The sequence below is a fragment of the Monodon monoceros genome, unplaced genomic scaffold, assembly GCF_005190385.1.
Source record: "Monodon monoceros isolate NGI ecotype Baffin Bay Population unplaced genomic scaffold, NGI_Narwhal_1 Super_Scaffold_6, whole genome shotgun sequence".
In the NCBI taxonomy this organism is placed as follows: Eukaryota; Metazoa; Chordata; class Mammalia; order Artiodactyla; family Monodontidae; genus Monodon; species Monodon monoceros.
In genome coordinates, this window is record NW_021703783.1 from 37,838,521 (window position 1) to 37,854,492 (window position 15,972).

Genomic DNA, 15,972 nt, shown 5'->3' on the forward strand with positions numbered 1-15,972 from the left:
CACACACACACACACACACACACACACACACACACACACACACACACGGAAACTCTTCAGGAACTGAAAACCAGGTATCTATGTACTAGGTGGGCTATAATGTTGATGTCCAGCTGGGACTCTCAGGCCCACTTCAGAGCGGAATCACAGCCAAGGACCAGCCTCCTTTGATGTTGCCATGCCACCCCATCTTCCCTAAGTTCCTGTCGAGAGGATGAGGGTGGCACCAGCATCTTGCAGCCTTGGTTCTGGTTAGGTCTACACTGGCAGGCATCAGTGCCCTCTCCCTGTCAAAGATATTATTGATTGCTTGCTGGATCTTAGTTCCCCAACCAGGGATCCAACCTGGGCCCTGGCAGTGAAAGCACCGAGTCCTAACCACTAGACTGCCGGGAAATTCCCATCCCTGTCAAAGATCTTTAACTGGGGCAGGGCCAGGGCCACAAGAGGCAGCTGGGGTTAGTAATCTAGAAAGGCTCCTCGAAAGAGCCTTGAGTCTTCAATATTGACATCTTCAAGCCAAGAGAGGCAGAGTTGAACCTTCCTAACCAGAAAAGTCCCTTGTTGGCCCACTGAGTCCTGCCCGCCTCCCCTCAGCTGCTCTTCCCAGGGGCAGTTCTTGAAGGCAATAAGGAAATGACAATGCCAAAGACGGGCCCAGTTTATCCTGAGATTTTTGGTCTCTCTCATCTCTCCATACCTGCACCTGGCTCTCCTTGAGAATAACCCCCAGGCCTAGGGCAAGAAACACCTCTTGAGCAATTCACGTGCAGCCCAGGAAGCAAGTGGGAAGGAATGACTTCTGTCGTGATCTTCTGAGATGCCGTGTGGAGTCCTTTGAGAGAACTAGAATGGTGCTGGCGTGGGGACCCAAGCTCATGGCCAATGAGGCAGGTAAGCATCTCTCTGTCTGATGTGGTACAGTAAATGAGGTCATTATTAATGTTTGGAAAGATAGCTGTTGGGCGGTTGGACACAGAAGTGTGTACCCTTGGTGGGCAGATCTCCCTGAATCCAGATTAACCGTCCAGGCTTGCATCTTACCAGGCCTTGAGGGACATCAAGCTTTTGTGGTAGGAGGAATGCACATCCAATGCCGACAGCCGGGGAATATCTGGGTACCCCCTAGCTGGTCCCAGGACAGGCTGGTGGGGGTCTTCTTTTCTACTGGGTGACTGGAGGAGGCCACATCAGTCTTCCAGATGGCCTCCAGCTGGTTCCCCTGTTGGCTGGGGTGTGAAGGTTGAAAGTGTAAGAAGAGATGGTCTTTACAGAAAGGGAGAGACTGGGAAGCAACAAGCTCTGCAGGGTTTTCTTCCCTTCTCAAATAGTTGTCACTGCCTTCCTTGCCGCATCTCTTCCCTTCCCAACTCTAAATCTCACCTCTTTGGGTCTCCTCTAGCTGAGGAGCTACTGGAAGAGGCTGCCGAGACAGCCCCTGTTCCTCCAGGCACATGCTCTGGGCCTGAAGCCCCGAACTGGCCACACTAGGGGGGTGTGGATGTGTCTCTTCTTGGCTGCCCAGAGACTCGTGGTGTCTCTCTTTGAGCCCAGGGGTCACGTGGTGGGAAGGATCAGGTTGATTTATATGGATGGACCAGTGGCAGGTGCCAGACCAATGCTCAGGGTGGAGATGGTTGTAAGTTCTCAGCTGTGGGTCCCAGGAGTCTTTCAGTTGCATAGTTTGAAACATACTTGGTCAGGCTGTGCCGTGAAGCCCACACACCACATACACACATATCCCCATCTGGGCCAATGGCCAGAGCTGGGCAGGCAGCTGAGAAGCTAGGTTCCTTGCAACTCATGGGGTGAGCTTTGCCTGTCTGTGCCTTCACTGAGCTGCCAGCCCGCCCCCCCACCTCGAGTCTGGTCACCCCTGCTCCCTGCCTCCCTCACCCACCTAGCCAGCTGCCCCTGGCTTCCGTGCACCTACTGGGCCATCCGCAGGGGCACACATTGCTGGTGCTTGGTCATAAAGAGCTCCAGGTGTCGCTTGCAGGAGGGGCTGCTGGAATGGATGTTCCGCAGTAAGGATGGGGGAGGTTTGCTTTTCCTTGACTTTGGGGAGGTGACCACAGGGGTGTTCAGGTTAATGTTCCACTCCTGCTGGAGCTAAGAGGAACCAGCAGAGAGGCATCAGGGAGAAAGGAATTCATCCTCTCTCTAGTGCCAGAGGAGGCATTGCCTGACTTGGGGCAGAGCAGAAAGGGTGAAGCCCAGGGAATGCCTCCAATTAGATATGCCTGGGACCTCAGGGTATTGCATTTCCCAGAAATTCCTTGAATTGTTCTTTGCTGGTTTAGTTCCTGTTTTCTCCTTTGTTGTGGAGAATCTGGACAATGGGCAAAAAAGCAAGGAAAAAACTAAAGGAAGCCAGAGCAGCTGGAACTGTGAGAGACTCATGTTACCGGGCCAGGTTGTGTCAGGAATGCTCTCCATGTCTTGTCATTCAGCCTCTGCCCTGGCCCTGGGGAAGGAGCTGGAGGAACCCTCACAGCCATCTAAAAAATTAATATATATATGGTCCCTTTCTTTCTCAACCTCAAAACCAATTTAGCAAGTCAAGACACCTACAGGAGGTGATCAGGACTAATATAAGGTGACAGGAAACTGAATTGGGAGATATCCCCATGGCCAAGGCTCTTCCAACTGCCTTATGCCGGCACTTACACTGAATCCCTCAGGACACTGCCTCCCCCAGACTCTGGCCGTGGCTGCTCAGGACTCAGTGGGGTAACCTCCTGGCCCAGCCCTAGAGGAGATCTCAGCAGATTCTGAGTCACTGCTGCGGGATTCTGCAATCCCTCCAAGCCATCAGCTAGCCTCCTGTGGACCATGTCAGCACTCGCTGCTTTTCTGACCCTGGTAGCAGGGGAAAGAGTAGAGGAAACTGAAGGCAGACCTTAGAAAATAAAAATAGGTCAAACCCAATGGATTAAGACTCCGAATGACTTTGGACTCTCAACAGCAACACCAAAACCTAGAAGGCAATGAATGAGCAGTGCCTTCAAAATTGTGAGGGAAAAGGAATTCTAACCTAGACTTCTATATCCAGGCAAACTGTCAATTAAGAGTCAAGGGTAGGGGGGCTTCCCTGGTGGTGCAGTGGTTAAGAATCCGCCTGCCAATGCAGGAGACACAGGTTCAAGCCCTGGTCTGGGAAGATGCCACATGCCATGGAGCAACTAAGCCAATGCACCACAACTACTGAAGTCCACATGCCTAGAGCCCATGCTCCATAACAAGAGAAGCCACTGCAATGAAGAGTAGACCCCGCTCGCCACAACTAGAGAAAGCCCGCACGCAGCAACGAAGACCCAATGCAGCCAAAAAGAAAAAAATAAAATAAAAATAAAAGGATTTAAGGGTAGGGACTTCCCTGGTGGTGCAATGGTTAAGAATCTGGCTTCTGGGGACTTCCCTGGTGACCCAGTGGTTAAGACTTCACCTTCTAATGCAGGGGATGCAGGTTCGATCCCTGGTCGGGGAGCTAAGATCCCACATGCCTTGCGGCCAAAAAAACCAAAACACAGAACAGAAGCAATATTTTAACAAATTTAATAAAGACTTTAAAAATGGTCCACATCAAAGAATCTGCCTGCCAATGCAGGGGACATGGGTTCAATCCCTGGTCCAGGAAGATCCCACATGCTGCGGAGCAACTAAGCCTGTGCGCCACAACTACTGAGCCTGTGCTCTGGAGCCCACGAGCCACAACTACTGGGCCTGTGCCACAACTACTGAAGCCTGTGCGCCCTACAGCCTGCGCACTGCAACTACTGAGCTCATGTGTCGTAACTACTGAAGCCCGCACGCTCTAGGAACTGAATGCCACAATTACTGAGATCCCACATGCCACAGAGCAACTAAGCCCGTGTACCACAACTGCTGAGCCTGCACTCTGGAACCTACGAGCCACAACTACTGAAGCCTGTGCACCCTACATCCCATGCACCGCAACTACTTAGCTCGTGTGCTGCAACTACCGAAGACCACGCACCTAGAGCCCATGCTCGGCAACAAGAGAAGCCACCGCAATGAGAAGCCTGCACACCACAACGAAAAGTAGCCCCTGCTCACCGTGACTAGAGAAAGCCCGCATGCAGCAATGAAGACCCAACACAGCCAAAAATTTAAAAAAATTTAAAAGAAAAGAGTTAAGGGTAGATATTAAGTAAAGACATTTTCAGACAACCAGGGTCTCAATGATTTTACATGCCAGGAACCCTTTGTCAGGAAGTGACCAGAGGAGGTACTCACTAAAACGAGGGAGACCTGGCATCTAGAAAGCAGGGGAGGGGCTTCCCTGGTGGCGCAGTGGTTAAGAATCTGCCTGCCAATGCAGGGGACACAGGTTTGAGCCCGGGTCCCAGAAGATCCCACATGCCGCAGAGCAGCTAAGCCCGTGCACAACTACTGAGCCTGCACTCTAGAGCCCACGAGCTACAACTACTGAAGCCCACACACCTAGAGCCCGTGCTCCTCAACGAGAAGCCACCGCAATGAGAAGCCCGTGCACTGCAAGGAAGAGCAGCCCCCGCTCGCTGCAACTAGAGAAAGCCTGAGTGCACAGTAACTAAGACCCAATGCAGCCAAAAAAAAAAAAAAAAAAAGTTCTACCTCGTAACAACAAAAACAAAGCACATTAAAAAAAAAAAAGGGCTTCCCTGGTGGCGCAGTGGTTGGGAGTCCGCCTGCCGATGCACGCTGAGCCTGTGAGTCCGGAGCCTGTGCTCCGCAGTGGGAGAGGCCACAACAGTGAGAGGCCACGTACCGCAAAAAAAAAAAAAAAAAAAAAAAAGAGAGAAAGCAGGGGAGCTGTCCCCAGAGAGAAGCAAAGGGAGTCGCCAGCACGAGGGTGAAGAAGACAGCTGTGACCAAGCCTGAAGAGCAAGCAGATCAGACAAGAGCAGGACAGGGAGACCCACAGGGGAGGGAGAATCTGAGCACAGAGTCGGGACTGCAGGCTCCAACTACCTCCCCTCCAGAAGAAGCTTTCTTGTCTAGCTCCTTTAGAGGGTCCCTCCCTCTCTTGCTCTCCCCATATATGGAGATTGGAAAACTGGCCTTCCTTACACTCAGGCTGTCTCCTGCCTTCCCCTCTTCCTGGTTCAGAGGCTTTAATCTGCTCTCTTACTTCCCAACTGCTCCCCCATGCCCAGGTACACCCCACAGCCCCATGGCTCCACCCTGGCCCCATCCCTGCTGGCTGTGCTGACCCCTGAGAAGGTCGCCGGGTGGGAGGCCCACCTTGGGGAACATGGTCACCATGGTGCTCAGGCACTCTCGGCGCTTCTCCTCCAGGTCCCTCTGCTTGTCTGTCCAGGCCTGCAGCTGGAGGTTCTGCAGGCCGACGTTTTCCAGGAAGAGGTAGAGGTTCTGGGCCTTGTAGGCAGCCCCAGCTTCTCGCACAACTTGTACGTGGTTGATCACTTCTTGTCTGGGAAGAGAGGGAAGTGATTTAGTGGGTGAAGGAGCCTCCTCCTGCCCCCAGCTCTCTGTTAACCAGAGATGACTCTGTGTCTGTGAGAGCTGGGGAAAACAGGGAACAGAGAAGCAGGAGGTGGTGTCAGGTGAGGAGGCTCGGGCTGGGCTGGAAACAGGAATAAAAGTAAGGCAAATGGGGGAGCGTGTTAGGCAGGTTACGGACAGGGCAGTAGGAAGACAGGAAGAAAGGCTTGCAGGAAAGCTCACTAGAGGGACAGCAGTGTGTAAGTGCTTGACCTCCCACACCTTCAGGGCTGCCCAAGGCTCCGAGGTCAGGTGTCCTTCACAGCTACCCTTCCTCAGGGGGACCTTGTCCAGGCCTGGGGTGATTCTCCCCATCCCACTTGCCCATGCTCCTCCTTTCTCACTGGGTTCTGGCTTTGCCCATATACTGCAGCGGTGTGGGTGGGTGCCGGTGGGTGCCAGGGAGGACCTACCGGAGGCTCTGGAAATGTCTGTAGAGGATGTACTTTTGGCACAGGCACCACAGCTTGAGCGCGTTCAGCTCCACGGCGGTGGTGGTGAGCTCCCGCACCTTGTTGCGCAGGTAGTGGGGCAGCCCCAGCTGATCCTCCTCAGTCAGGAGCTGCAGGTTCTTCCTCTGGGCCTCCACGTCCACGTGGTATACCTTCCCCTTCAGAGTTACTGGGGATGTGTGCAAAGGGGGCTGGGCCACTTTTTGGAGGGATGTCCCCATGACAGGAAGGGAGGCCGTCTTCTTGGGCTTCGTGGGAACACAGCGGGCCCGTGGTTTCTGAGTAAACTCGGCTGAACTCATGGTCCTCTGGTTTCCAGGGGCAGGCTGCTGGGTCTTAGGGGACCTGGGCAAGTGTGGCCTCCTGCATTGGTGAGCAGATTGGGCCTGGCTTGGGGGAGGTGCCAGTGATGCCTCCTCCAAGTCCCTCCATCGACTGGTGGGCACGAAGCCCATTCTCTCCACATCCCCTCCTGTCCGCTCCGGCCCCCTCCATGGGCCCCCTTGCTCCTGGGCCAATCTCCACTGCCACCCCCTCGCTGCTTCCCCCTGCTCCCACTGCCGCTGCTTCTCCCGGTGTCCCACTCCAGCAGGGCCCACTTCTCTTGCCACTGCAGCCACATCTCCTCCTCCAGCCACTGCTGCCTTTGCCTCTCCCAGCTGAGTTCCTCTTCCCAGTGCTCTGCCTTGCTCTCCAAGGCCACCTTCCTAGAGCTCTCTGGGGACAGCTGCTTCTGAAAATGGGACTTCATCTGGAGTCCTTCCTTCTCCTGGGTCACTTCCTGGAAGAAGTCCTTCTGGTCTTTGACTCTGTGGCCTGGGCTTTCTGCTGATGGTCTTTCCCATTTCTTAGGAAACTTGTGATGCATGGAGGATGGCAACACGGGCTGAAGATTTTCAGTGTCCTTGCTGCTGTACACATCTGCGATCCTTGAATGCACAGTCATGGGGGAAAGTGGTTGACACATGGAAGGCCTAGCACTACTATCCCAGGTCATGGCCAGGCGACTTGGGGAGAGCGGTGAAAACTGCTCCTCCCTGGGTTCCTGTTGGGTTTCCTCTATGACTGTTTCTTTCTTTTGGAGGGCCTCTTTCTTGGCAGGGGCTGGGGAGTCAACCAAGATCTTGACTGAGTATTCTGCTTAACCTCTAGCAGACTGAGCCTTGTTCAGCTGGAACTCTAAGGCATGCTTCCTCAGGAGAAGGTCATGGTACTTTCCCCCTAGAATTTCTACCTGCTTTAGTAGGGCATCTCTCTTACTCTTGAGGACTTGGAGGGACTTCTGGAAGCACAGCCTCTGGCTGCTGAGTTCTTTGGTCATCTCTATTTTCAGGTGCCTGTATTTGGCCTCCAGGCTTCTGTTCTCCTTGTGCTGGAGCATCAAGGCCTTGTTGAGGTTCTTGACCACAGCAGACATGTACCTGATGGCCCGAACCTCCCCCTGGTTGAACATCGTGGAGTCCAGGAGTTCCTGCAGCATGGACTTCACCTCGGAGACCCTTATGCAGGTAGTGTGCTTGTCCTGGAGCCTCTGCTCTGGGCTCAGTGGCTGAGGGCAGGATATCACTTTTTGTGGGCTTTGTTCCCACCAGCCCTGCCAGAAGGTGTGTTTGGACACTAGGAGAGGTGGAGAGAACAAAGGCAATAAACTCCCATGGATCCAAGGATTATACTGATTCTCCACACCCTGCTTGGCCAAATTCCCATCTAACCTTCTTAGGGCTTTGGCAATAAGGAGCTGGGGCATTATATGAGGCCAGGGGAGATATTGTCAGGAGAGATCTCTGCTGGGCTCAGAGCTTGCTCAGAGCTTACCTGTCAGGGTCTGTCAGCTCCACAGCACCTGCAGGACCCAGAGGGGTCTGGACCTATTCGATCCAGTTCAACCCAATTCAACACACCCCTGATCCTCCATATTTCCCTGGAGTAGAGTGATTTTTCTAATCATGCTACTTCCCAGTCTCAATACCTCTGTTTGGCTACCTATTGCCAACTATCTAAATTCTGGAAGCCCACCTGGCACTTAGACTCTAGATCACCTGGGAAGTTGTATTTCCCTTTCCTGTTACCACTGGACTGTGTTTGTAGAGAATTTATCACATGGTCCTGCAATGGTTTACACTCTTTTATAATGACTAATGTCTTTCTCCATTTTGGGGGTCATGAATTCCTTTGATACTTTGATGAAAGCAGGAAAATGTACATAAATACCGATTGTGCACTTTGTGTTCAAACCCATTCATATGCAGACTTCAGCTCCTCAGGGATGGTCCACGGTCATAGTTGTATCCCCTTGGATCTACTATGTATAGAGCTGCTGGAGTGATTATCTTGGAGCATCCATTCATTTCTCATTCAGTGAACATCACTGGCAGACAAAACACTGGCTAACTTTGGATGAGGGGCTAAAGGAAATATGGAAATTAAATGACACTGAAATCAAGCCAGCATTTAGCTAATACTGTCAGAGAGGCCATATGCTCTAACGGTTCAGAGCATGGATTCTAGAGTCAGATAACTCGGACTTGAATCCCATCCCTACCACTTGCCTTAGGCAAGTTTCCTAACTTCTCAGCACCTCTATTTCTGAAAAATGGGGATAATCATAGCATTTACTTCATGGGACGTAAGTAGATTATGCATGTTTAGTACCAAGCACTGTACCAGGTACCTGGAAAGTGCTCAATAACTAATCCCTAAAAAAATGAATAAGACACAGCCTTTGCCCTCCAGAAATTTATAACCTAGCAAGGAAATAAATCAAGTAAACAAATAACTATATTTCAAGACATAATATGACAAGGATAGTAGGAGACATTGTCTCCTTCTCCTCCACCTTTCCTTGCTTCCTTCCTCCCCCATCTATCGACCTTGCTTAACTGGTAAGGAACCTGGCCATGAAAATCAATGGTAAAATGATAATGTCAGCTCTTGTTTATTAAGCCCTGAGTGTGTGTTCTGAGCACAGTGCCAGATGCCTCACACCACGTGCAACCCTGTAAGGTAGACAATGCTCTCCTCACTTTGCATATGAGGAAAGTGAGGTTCAGAGAGAGGAAGTAACTTGCCCAAGGTCACACAGCTAGAAATTGGGATTCAAACTCAGGTTTGTCTGACTCCGAAGCCCATGCTCTCGAGTAAGATTAAGAAGCCAGAAAACCTATGCGTGGGGCCTAGGTTTGCCACAGGATTTCCTTGTGGATCCTTCTCTCCTCTGAGCTTCAATGTTTTCATCTACAAAATGTGGCAGTTAGATAATCCGGGCCCATTCTAGTGCTGAGAGCAGTGATATTTCAAGGTTGAGCCATGTTGCTGACTGGCTACTTCTGGAGTAGCCACAATCAAGAAGGTTCTAGAAGGGCCTCCAGCTGAGTCTCACCAGACTGCTTGGCTCTGCATCTGGGTTTGGTTTAAGGAAAGGATGTTCCTCTAGCTCTAGCTATAAACTCCACCCTTTCTGACCTTCCAGCCTTGTTCCCCAGAACCTGCACGAGGCCGCAGCTCCAGGGACCACCAACGAGGACCTGTCTCCACATCACACCTTCCTTCAGCCCTGAGGGACAGCCCAGAACTGCTCACTTCTCAGCTTGGGTCCACCACCCCAAACTCTTACCACTGACCATCCATCTCAGCTAAAGCTTTTGTTATGGAGGAGAATCAGAAAGACTCCCATAGACCCTGGTGTGTGACTTCTTTCCTTGAGATGGCATCTGCCCCAGCTCCCCTGCCAGGTGCTCCTGGAACCTACTTTGTGCCCCTTTCCTTTGTCCTTCAATGAGAGTGGAGCAGAGGGAAATGAGAGACTCGATGCCTCCTTTGGTGGCGATGAGGGAGAGAGGTAACCCCTTCTCCATCACCTCGATCCATTCATCCAGGGCTTCCTCTTCCTCCTCACTCTTCCTGTTCCCGATCTCATAGGTCAGACTGTCACCTGGAGAGAGAGTGGGAGATGCAGGCTGAGAACAGTCTGTCCTCTAGGGAGCCCCAAATAGCCCTATAGGATAGGGGTTACACCAGCAGGCTTTGAGGTTGGATTGGTTTAACCTCTTATTAGCTGTATGATGTTGAGCAAGTCACTTATTTCCCTAGCCTTAGTATCCTTGCCAAAAAAGGGTTGGGTATGGGTTAAATAATACTAGTGAAATGATTAACATGAGACCTGCCATGTAGAAAATATGCATAGACATAAAACAGCACTGTTGTACTACAAGGCCAGCAATGTGCCTATCTTGTTATTGCTCTATCCTCACTGCCTAGTCCAATATCTGGACAATTAAATGAATTAACTGCAGTCAACAGCCCTGCTTAGTTCTTGGGGGCAGCTGAAGGACCACTGAACCGAGAGCTCCTCAGGGGCAGGGCAATGTGAGTAGGGGTAGGGCATATCCGTATACCACCTTCCTCCAACACTGCAGCATCCGCCGTACCTCACACCAGACTGAGGTCTCCTGATCGGATAACTCTGGTCTTAACAGGGGTAGCATCTGGCTCCAGGGCTGCATGCAGCTGGTCCACACCCAAATGGCTATACCAGTTGCTTACAGCTGGCATCAGTGCTGTTTGGCTCAGTATCCATTCAGTACTTTGAATATCACCCTTGAGTCCCTCTATAAAATAGCTAGTGTGCTTCACAAAAAACAATTAGAACTAATAAACAAATTCAATAAAGTTACAGGATCCAAAATCAACATATAAAAGTCAGTTGCATTTCTACACACTAACAATTAACTATCCAAAAAAGAAATAAAGAAAACAATCCCATTTACAATAGCATCAAAACAATAAAATACTTAGGAATACATTTAACAAAGGAGGTGAAGGATCTCTACAGTGAAAACCATAAGACATGAATGAAAGAAATTAAAGAAGACACGTGTAAATGAAAAGATAACCCATGTTCATGGATCAGAAGAATTAATATTGTTAAAATGTCTATACTACCCAAAGTCATCCATAGATTCAGTGCAATCCCTATCAAAATCTCAATGGCATTTTCCACAGAACTAGGAAGAACAATCCTGAAATTCATATGGAACCACAAAAGACCCCAAATAGCCAAAGCATTCTTGAGAAAGAAAAACAAGGCTGGAGGCATCACACTACCTGATTTTAAGCTATATTACAAAGCTATAGTAAACAAAACACTATGGCACGGGCATATAAACAGACACATAGATAAATGGGCCAGAATCAAGAGCTCAGAAATAAACCCATGCATATACGGTCAGCTAATATTTGACAAGGGAGCCAAGAACACTCAATGGGGAAAGGATAATCTCTTCAATAAGTGGTGCTGGTAAACGTGTACATTTACATGCAAAAAAATGAAATTGGGGCTTCCCTGGTGGCACAGTGGTTGAGAGTCCGCCTGCTGATGCAGGGGACACGGGTTCGTGCCCCAGTCCGGGAAGATCCCACATGCCACAGAGCGGCTAGGCCCGTGAGCCTTGGCCGCTGAGCCTGCGTGTCCGGAGCCTGTGCTCCGCAACGGGAGAGGCCACGACAGTGAGAGGCCTGCGTACTGCAAAAAAAAAAAAAAAAAAAAAAAACGAAATTGGACTCCTATCTTATACCACTCACAAAAATTAACTCTAAATTAATTAAAAACTTAAATACAAGCCCAGAAACCATAAAACACCTAAAAGAAAACATAGGGGAAAAGCTTCGTGATATTGGTCTTGGCAATGATTTTTTTTGGGTATGACATCAAAAGCAAAGGCAACAAAAGCAAAAATAAATAAGTGGAACTACATCAAATTTAAAAGTTTCTGCACAGTAAAAGAAATGATTATCAAAGTGAAAAGCCTCAACCTACAGAATGGGAGAAAATACATGCAAACCATGTATTTAATAAGGAGTTAATATCCAAAATCTATAAGGAACTCACACAACTTAATAGCAAAAAAACAAATAATCTGATTAAAAGATGGGCAAAGGATATGAATAGACATTTTTCTAAAGAAGATATACAAATGGCCAACAGGTATATGAAAAGGTGTTCAACATCACTAATTATCAGGGAAATGCAAATCAAAGCCACAACGAGATAGTACCTCAGACCTGTTAGGATGGCTATTATGTATAAAAGACGAGATAACAAGCAATGGTGAGGACCTGAAGAAAAGGGGACCCTTGTGCACGGTTGGTGGGAATGTAAATTGGTATAACCATTTTGGAAACCAGTATGGAGGTTCCTAAAAAAAATTAAAAATAGAATTACCATATAGTCCAGCAATCCCACTTCTGGGTATATATCCATAGGAAACAAAATCACTGTCTCCAAGAGATTTCTGCATGCCCATGTTCACTGAAGCATAATTTACAACAGTCAAGACATGGAAAAAACCTAAGTGTCAGTCAGTGGATGAATGGATAGAGAAAATGCAGTATATATAATGAAATACAGATAGTCCCCAACTTATGATGGTTCAACTTATGATTTATTGACTTTACAATGAGGCAAAAGTGATACACATTCAGTAGAAGTCATGCTTTGAATTTTGATCTTTTCCCACGCTAGTGAAATACGGTACAATACTCTCTCATGATGCTAGGCAGTAACAGCAAGCTACAGCTCTAAGTGGCCACAAAATCACAGGGGTAAACGACGGATACACTTACAACCATCTGTATGCATACAGCCATTCTGTTTTTCACTTTCAGTATAGTCTTCAATAAATTACATGAGATATTAAACACTTTATTATAAAATAGGCTTTGTGTTAGATGATCTTGCCCAACTGTAGGCTAATGCAAGTGTTCCGAACACATTTAAGGTAGGCTAGGCTAAGCTGTGATGTTTGGTAGGTTAGGTGTATTAAACACATTTTCAATTTATGGTATTTTCAACTTATGATAGGGTTATTGGGACATAACCCCATCATAAACTAAGGAAGATCTATATTATTAAGTCATAACACAGAAGGAAATCCTGCCATTTGCAACAACATGAATGGACCCTGAGGGTATTACACTAAGTGAAATAAGTCAGACAGAGAAAGAAAGACAAATACCGTATGATCTCACTTATATGTGGAATCTAAAAAAAGTTGAACTCACAGAAACAGAGAGTAAATTGGTGGTTATCAGAGGCTGGGAGGTGAGAGAAATGGGGAGATGTTGGTCAAAGGGTACAAACTTATATAAGATGAATAAGTTCTGGAGATCTAATGTACAGCATGGTGACTACAGTTAATAACACTGTATTGTATACAGGCATACCGCATTTTATTGCACTTTGCTTTACTGTTGTTTGCAAATACTGCATTTTTTAAAAATTGAAAGTTTGTGCAAACCCTGCATTGTCAGATGATGGTTAGCACTTTTTTTTTTTAATTTTTTATTTATTTACTTATTTATTTATTTATGGCTGTGTTGGGTCTTTGTTTCTGTGCAAGGGCTTTCTTTAGTTGCGGCAAGCGGGGGCCACTCTTCATCGCGGTGCGCTGGCCTTTCACTATCACGGCCTCTCTTGTTGCAGAGCACAGGCTCCAGACGCGCAGGCTCAGTAATTGTGGCTCACGGGCCTAGTTGCTCTGCGGCATGTGGGATCTTCCCAGACCAGGGCTCGAACCCGTGTCCCCTGCATTGGCAGGCGGACTCTCAACCACTGCGCCACCAGGGAAGCCCCCGATGGTTAGCACTTTTTAGCGATAAAGTATATTTAATGTACATTGTTTTCTTAGACATAATGCTATTGCACACTTAATAGACTACAGTAGAGTATAAACATAACTTTTACAGGTACTGGGAAGCCAAAACATTCAAATGATTCACTTTATTATGATATCCACTTTATTGTGGTGGTCTAGAACTGAACCTGCAATATCCAAGGTATGCCTATATTTGAAATTTGCTAAGAGAGTAGATTAAATATTCTCACCACACACACAACAAAGGGTGACTATGTGAGGTGATATGTTATTGTGATAATCATTTCACTATATACATATATGTTTATATATAAAATAATCACATGTACACTTTAAATTTACAATGTTGTTTGTCAGTTATATCTCAATAAAGCTGGAAAAATAAAAAATAAAACAGCTAGTGTGAGTTTGCACTTAGGTTCTATCTTACTAAAAAATGAGATGTAATAATGAACCCAGGACTTAGGCTTCATCACATATGCACCTAATATCACAATCTATTATGTTTTGGACAATGACATGTTTGCCTCTCTAGGGAATAGAGGTGATATGCTACGACATGAGTGGGACAATGTTTCACTGGAGAGGCGCTGCGATGTGTCTTTCGCGCCCTCTGCACCCACCACCCTGCACTCCCCTCCCAGCAAATGCTGACCTAGGGTAGGGGAAAGGAGGAGGCTGAGTGAGCTGGGACCAGCATCTTGGGGGGGAAGGCACCCGCCCTCAGGACTGCACCCAGCCTGCAAACTCACCCCAGTCACCTAGCCAGTGGAGAATTTCATACAAGTGCTTTTCTTTAGTCTTAGCATCATTGGAGAGTGAGGTAATTTTCTCCAGCAAGATGAATGTGTTCTTGCCCTTTCGCTCTGTCTGGTGAGACTTTGCCTTTGTTTTGAAATCATATCCTAATTCTTCCTGGAAGCGGCTGATGGCACAGCTGACATTGTCCAAGATGTCTGGGAGCTGGGAAGAAATATCCTATGCGGGAGGCAGCAGACTGTAGTGTTTTGGGGTGTGAACTCTGGCGCCAGATGCCATGTCCTAGTAGTGTGATCTTAGACAAGTCAGTTAATTTCTTGGGGCCTCAGTTTTCTTATTTGTAAAGTGTAGATAATTATAGTACCTGTGTCACAGGGGTTTTGTAAAGATTAAATGAACCAGTATTTGTAAAGCACTTAGGACAGCGCCTGGCACATAAAGTAAGTGTTAGCTCTAATTACTGTCATTTTGATTATTAAGACCAGCTCGGGGAGAGAATACTAAAAATCCACAGCAAACATTTCTTCAGAATTTGCTGGGGACTTCTGGACATCTCTCCTCACAAGGATCCAGAGGCAACAAACTAGAAAAATGAGGCCCCAAGAAACCCTCAGGATCAGAGGCTCCCGTTAAAAAAATGCACCAGAGGCTCACGTGCAGGGTGATTTGAATCTTTGGCCATTTCCCTGTGAGTTTCTAGGGCTCAGCTTGGGGCACTCTGACAGGTTGCCAAGAAGAGACCCCAATCAGGAACTCTGGGCTCCTCCTCCTGCCCTGATAGGACCCACCACGATGAGTCTCAGGGCCAACCTAGGGCTTCCCTGTGGGCTGTCTGCTTCCTGGGCCCATCCCTGCCTCGGGGGCAGTTTGATTCCAGCTCACCCTCCACTAAACTGTCCACAAACCCAGCTTGCTGAGGATCCCAGGACCCCTGAGGGCCCAGAGCTGGAATCTTACCCAAATCTGGGCTCAGTCCCTAGCCTCCACATCAGACCCCAACAGAAGGGTGACACCCTCATCTCAAGGGGTTACCTCCTGAGCCCGAGTTAGTTGGGCAGCCTCAATTCTTGAGATGATGGCTTTCACCGACACAGGGGTCACCAACAGTGGGGGTTCGTCTTTCTCCATTTGGGATCACTCTGTCAGTCACAAAGATGTCCGGTGTCTCTGGTACAGGGGCCTGGACACACGATGTTGGCTGCTTGGGGGTTAAGGACTCCAGGGCAGCTTCTGAGTACCCTCTTCCTAGCCACAGCTCCCTGTAACTGCCAGACATCACGTTCCAACTGACCTTCTTTTCTCCAGTGACATCATCAGGTTGATTGGAAGAATGACTCCCTGTCATCTATCTGCTTGATTATCTAGCTTTTTAATCCATCACCTAATATATATTAACTTGACCTGTTGCTTTTTAAAAATCGTTAAATGTTATGCTCCCAAACTAAATATTAACGGCTAAAAGTAGGAAACAGCAATTAGAAAAAGTTCTTTTCCCAAAGAACTTTTAATTAAAAAAAAATTACAGCCCATCAATAACTAATGGGAATATATTTCAATTTGCACCAGGGGTCAGGGCTTAACCAACACTGTCACTGAAG

General features: G+C 48.1%; 1 protein-coding gene across 1 annotated transcript; it reads right to left on the reverse strand.

The window, feature by feature from the left end:
* Positions 1–1,040: 1,040 nt before the first annotated feature.
* On the reverse strand, positions 1,041–15,696 carry FAM186B (family with sequence similarity 186 member B). The gene is given in 9 exon segments (XM_029206705.1): positions 1,041–1,129; positions 1,132–1,229; positions 1,934–2,112; positions 5,251–5,440; positions 5,925–6,546; positions 6,549–7,580; positions 9,712–9,894; positions 14,368–14,593; positions 15,407–15,696. Coding segments are annotated over 9 exon segments (2,715 nt in total). The 5' UTR covers positions 15,503–15,696.
* Between the last annotated feature and the right edge of the window lie 276 nt (positions 15,697–15,972).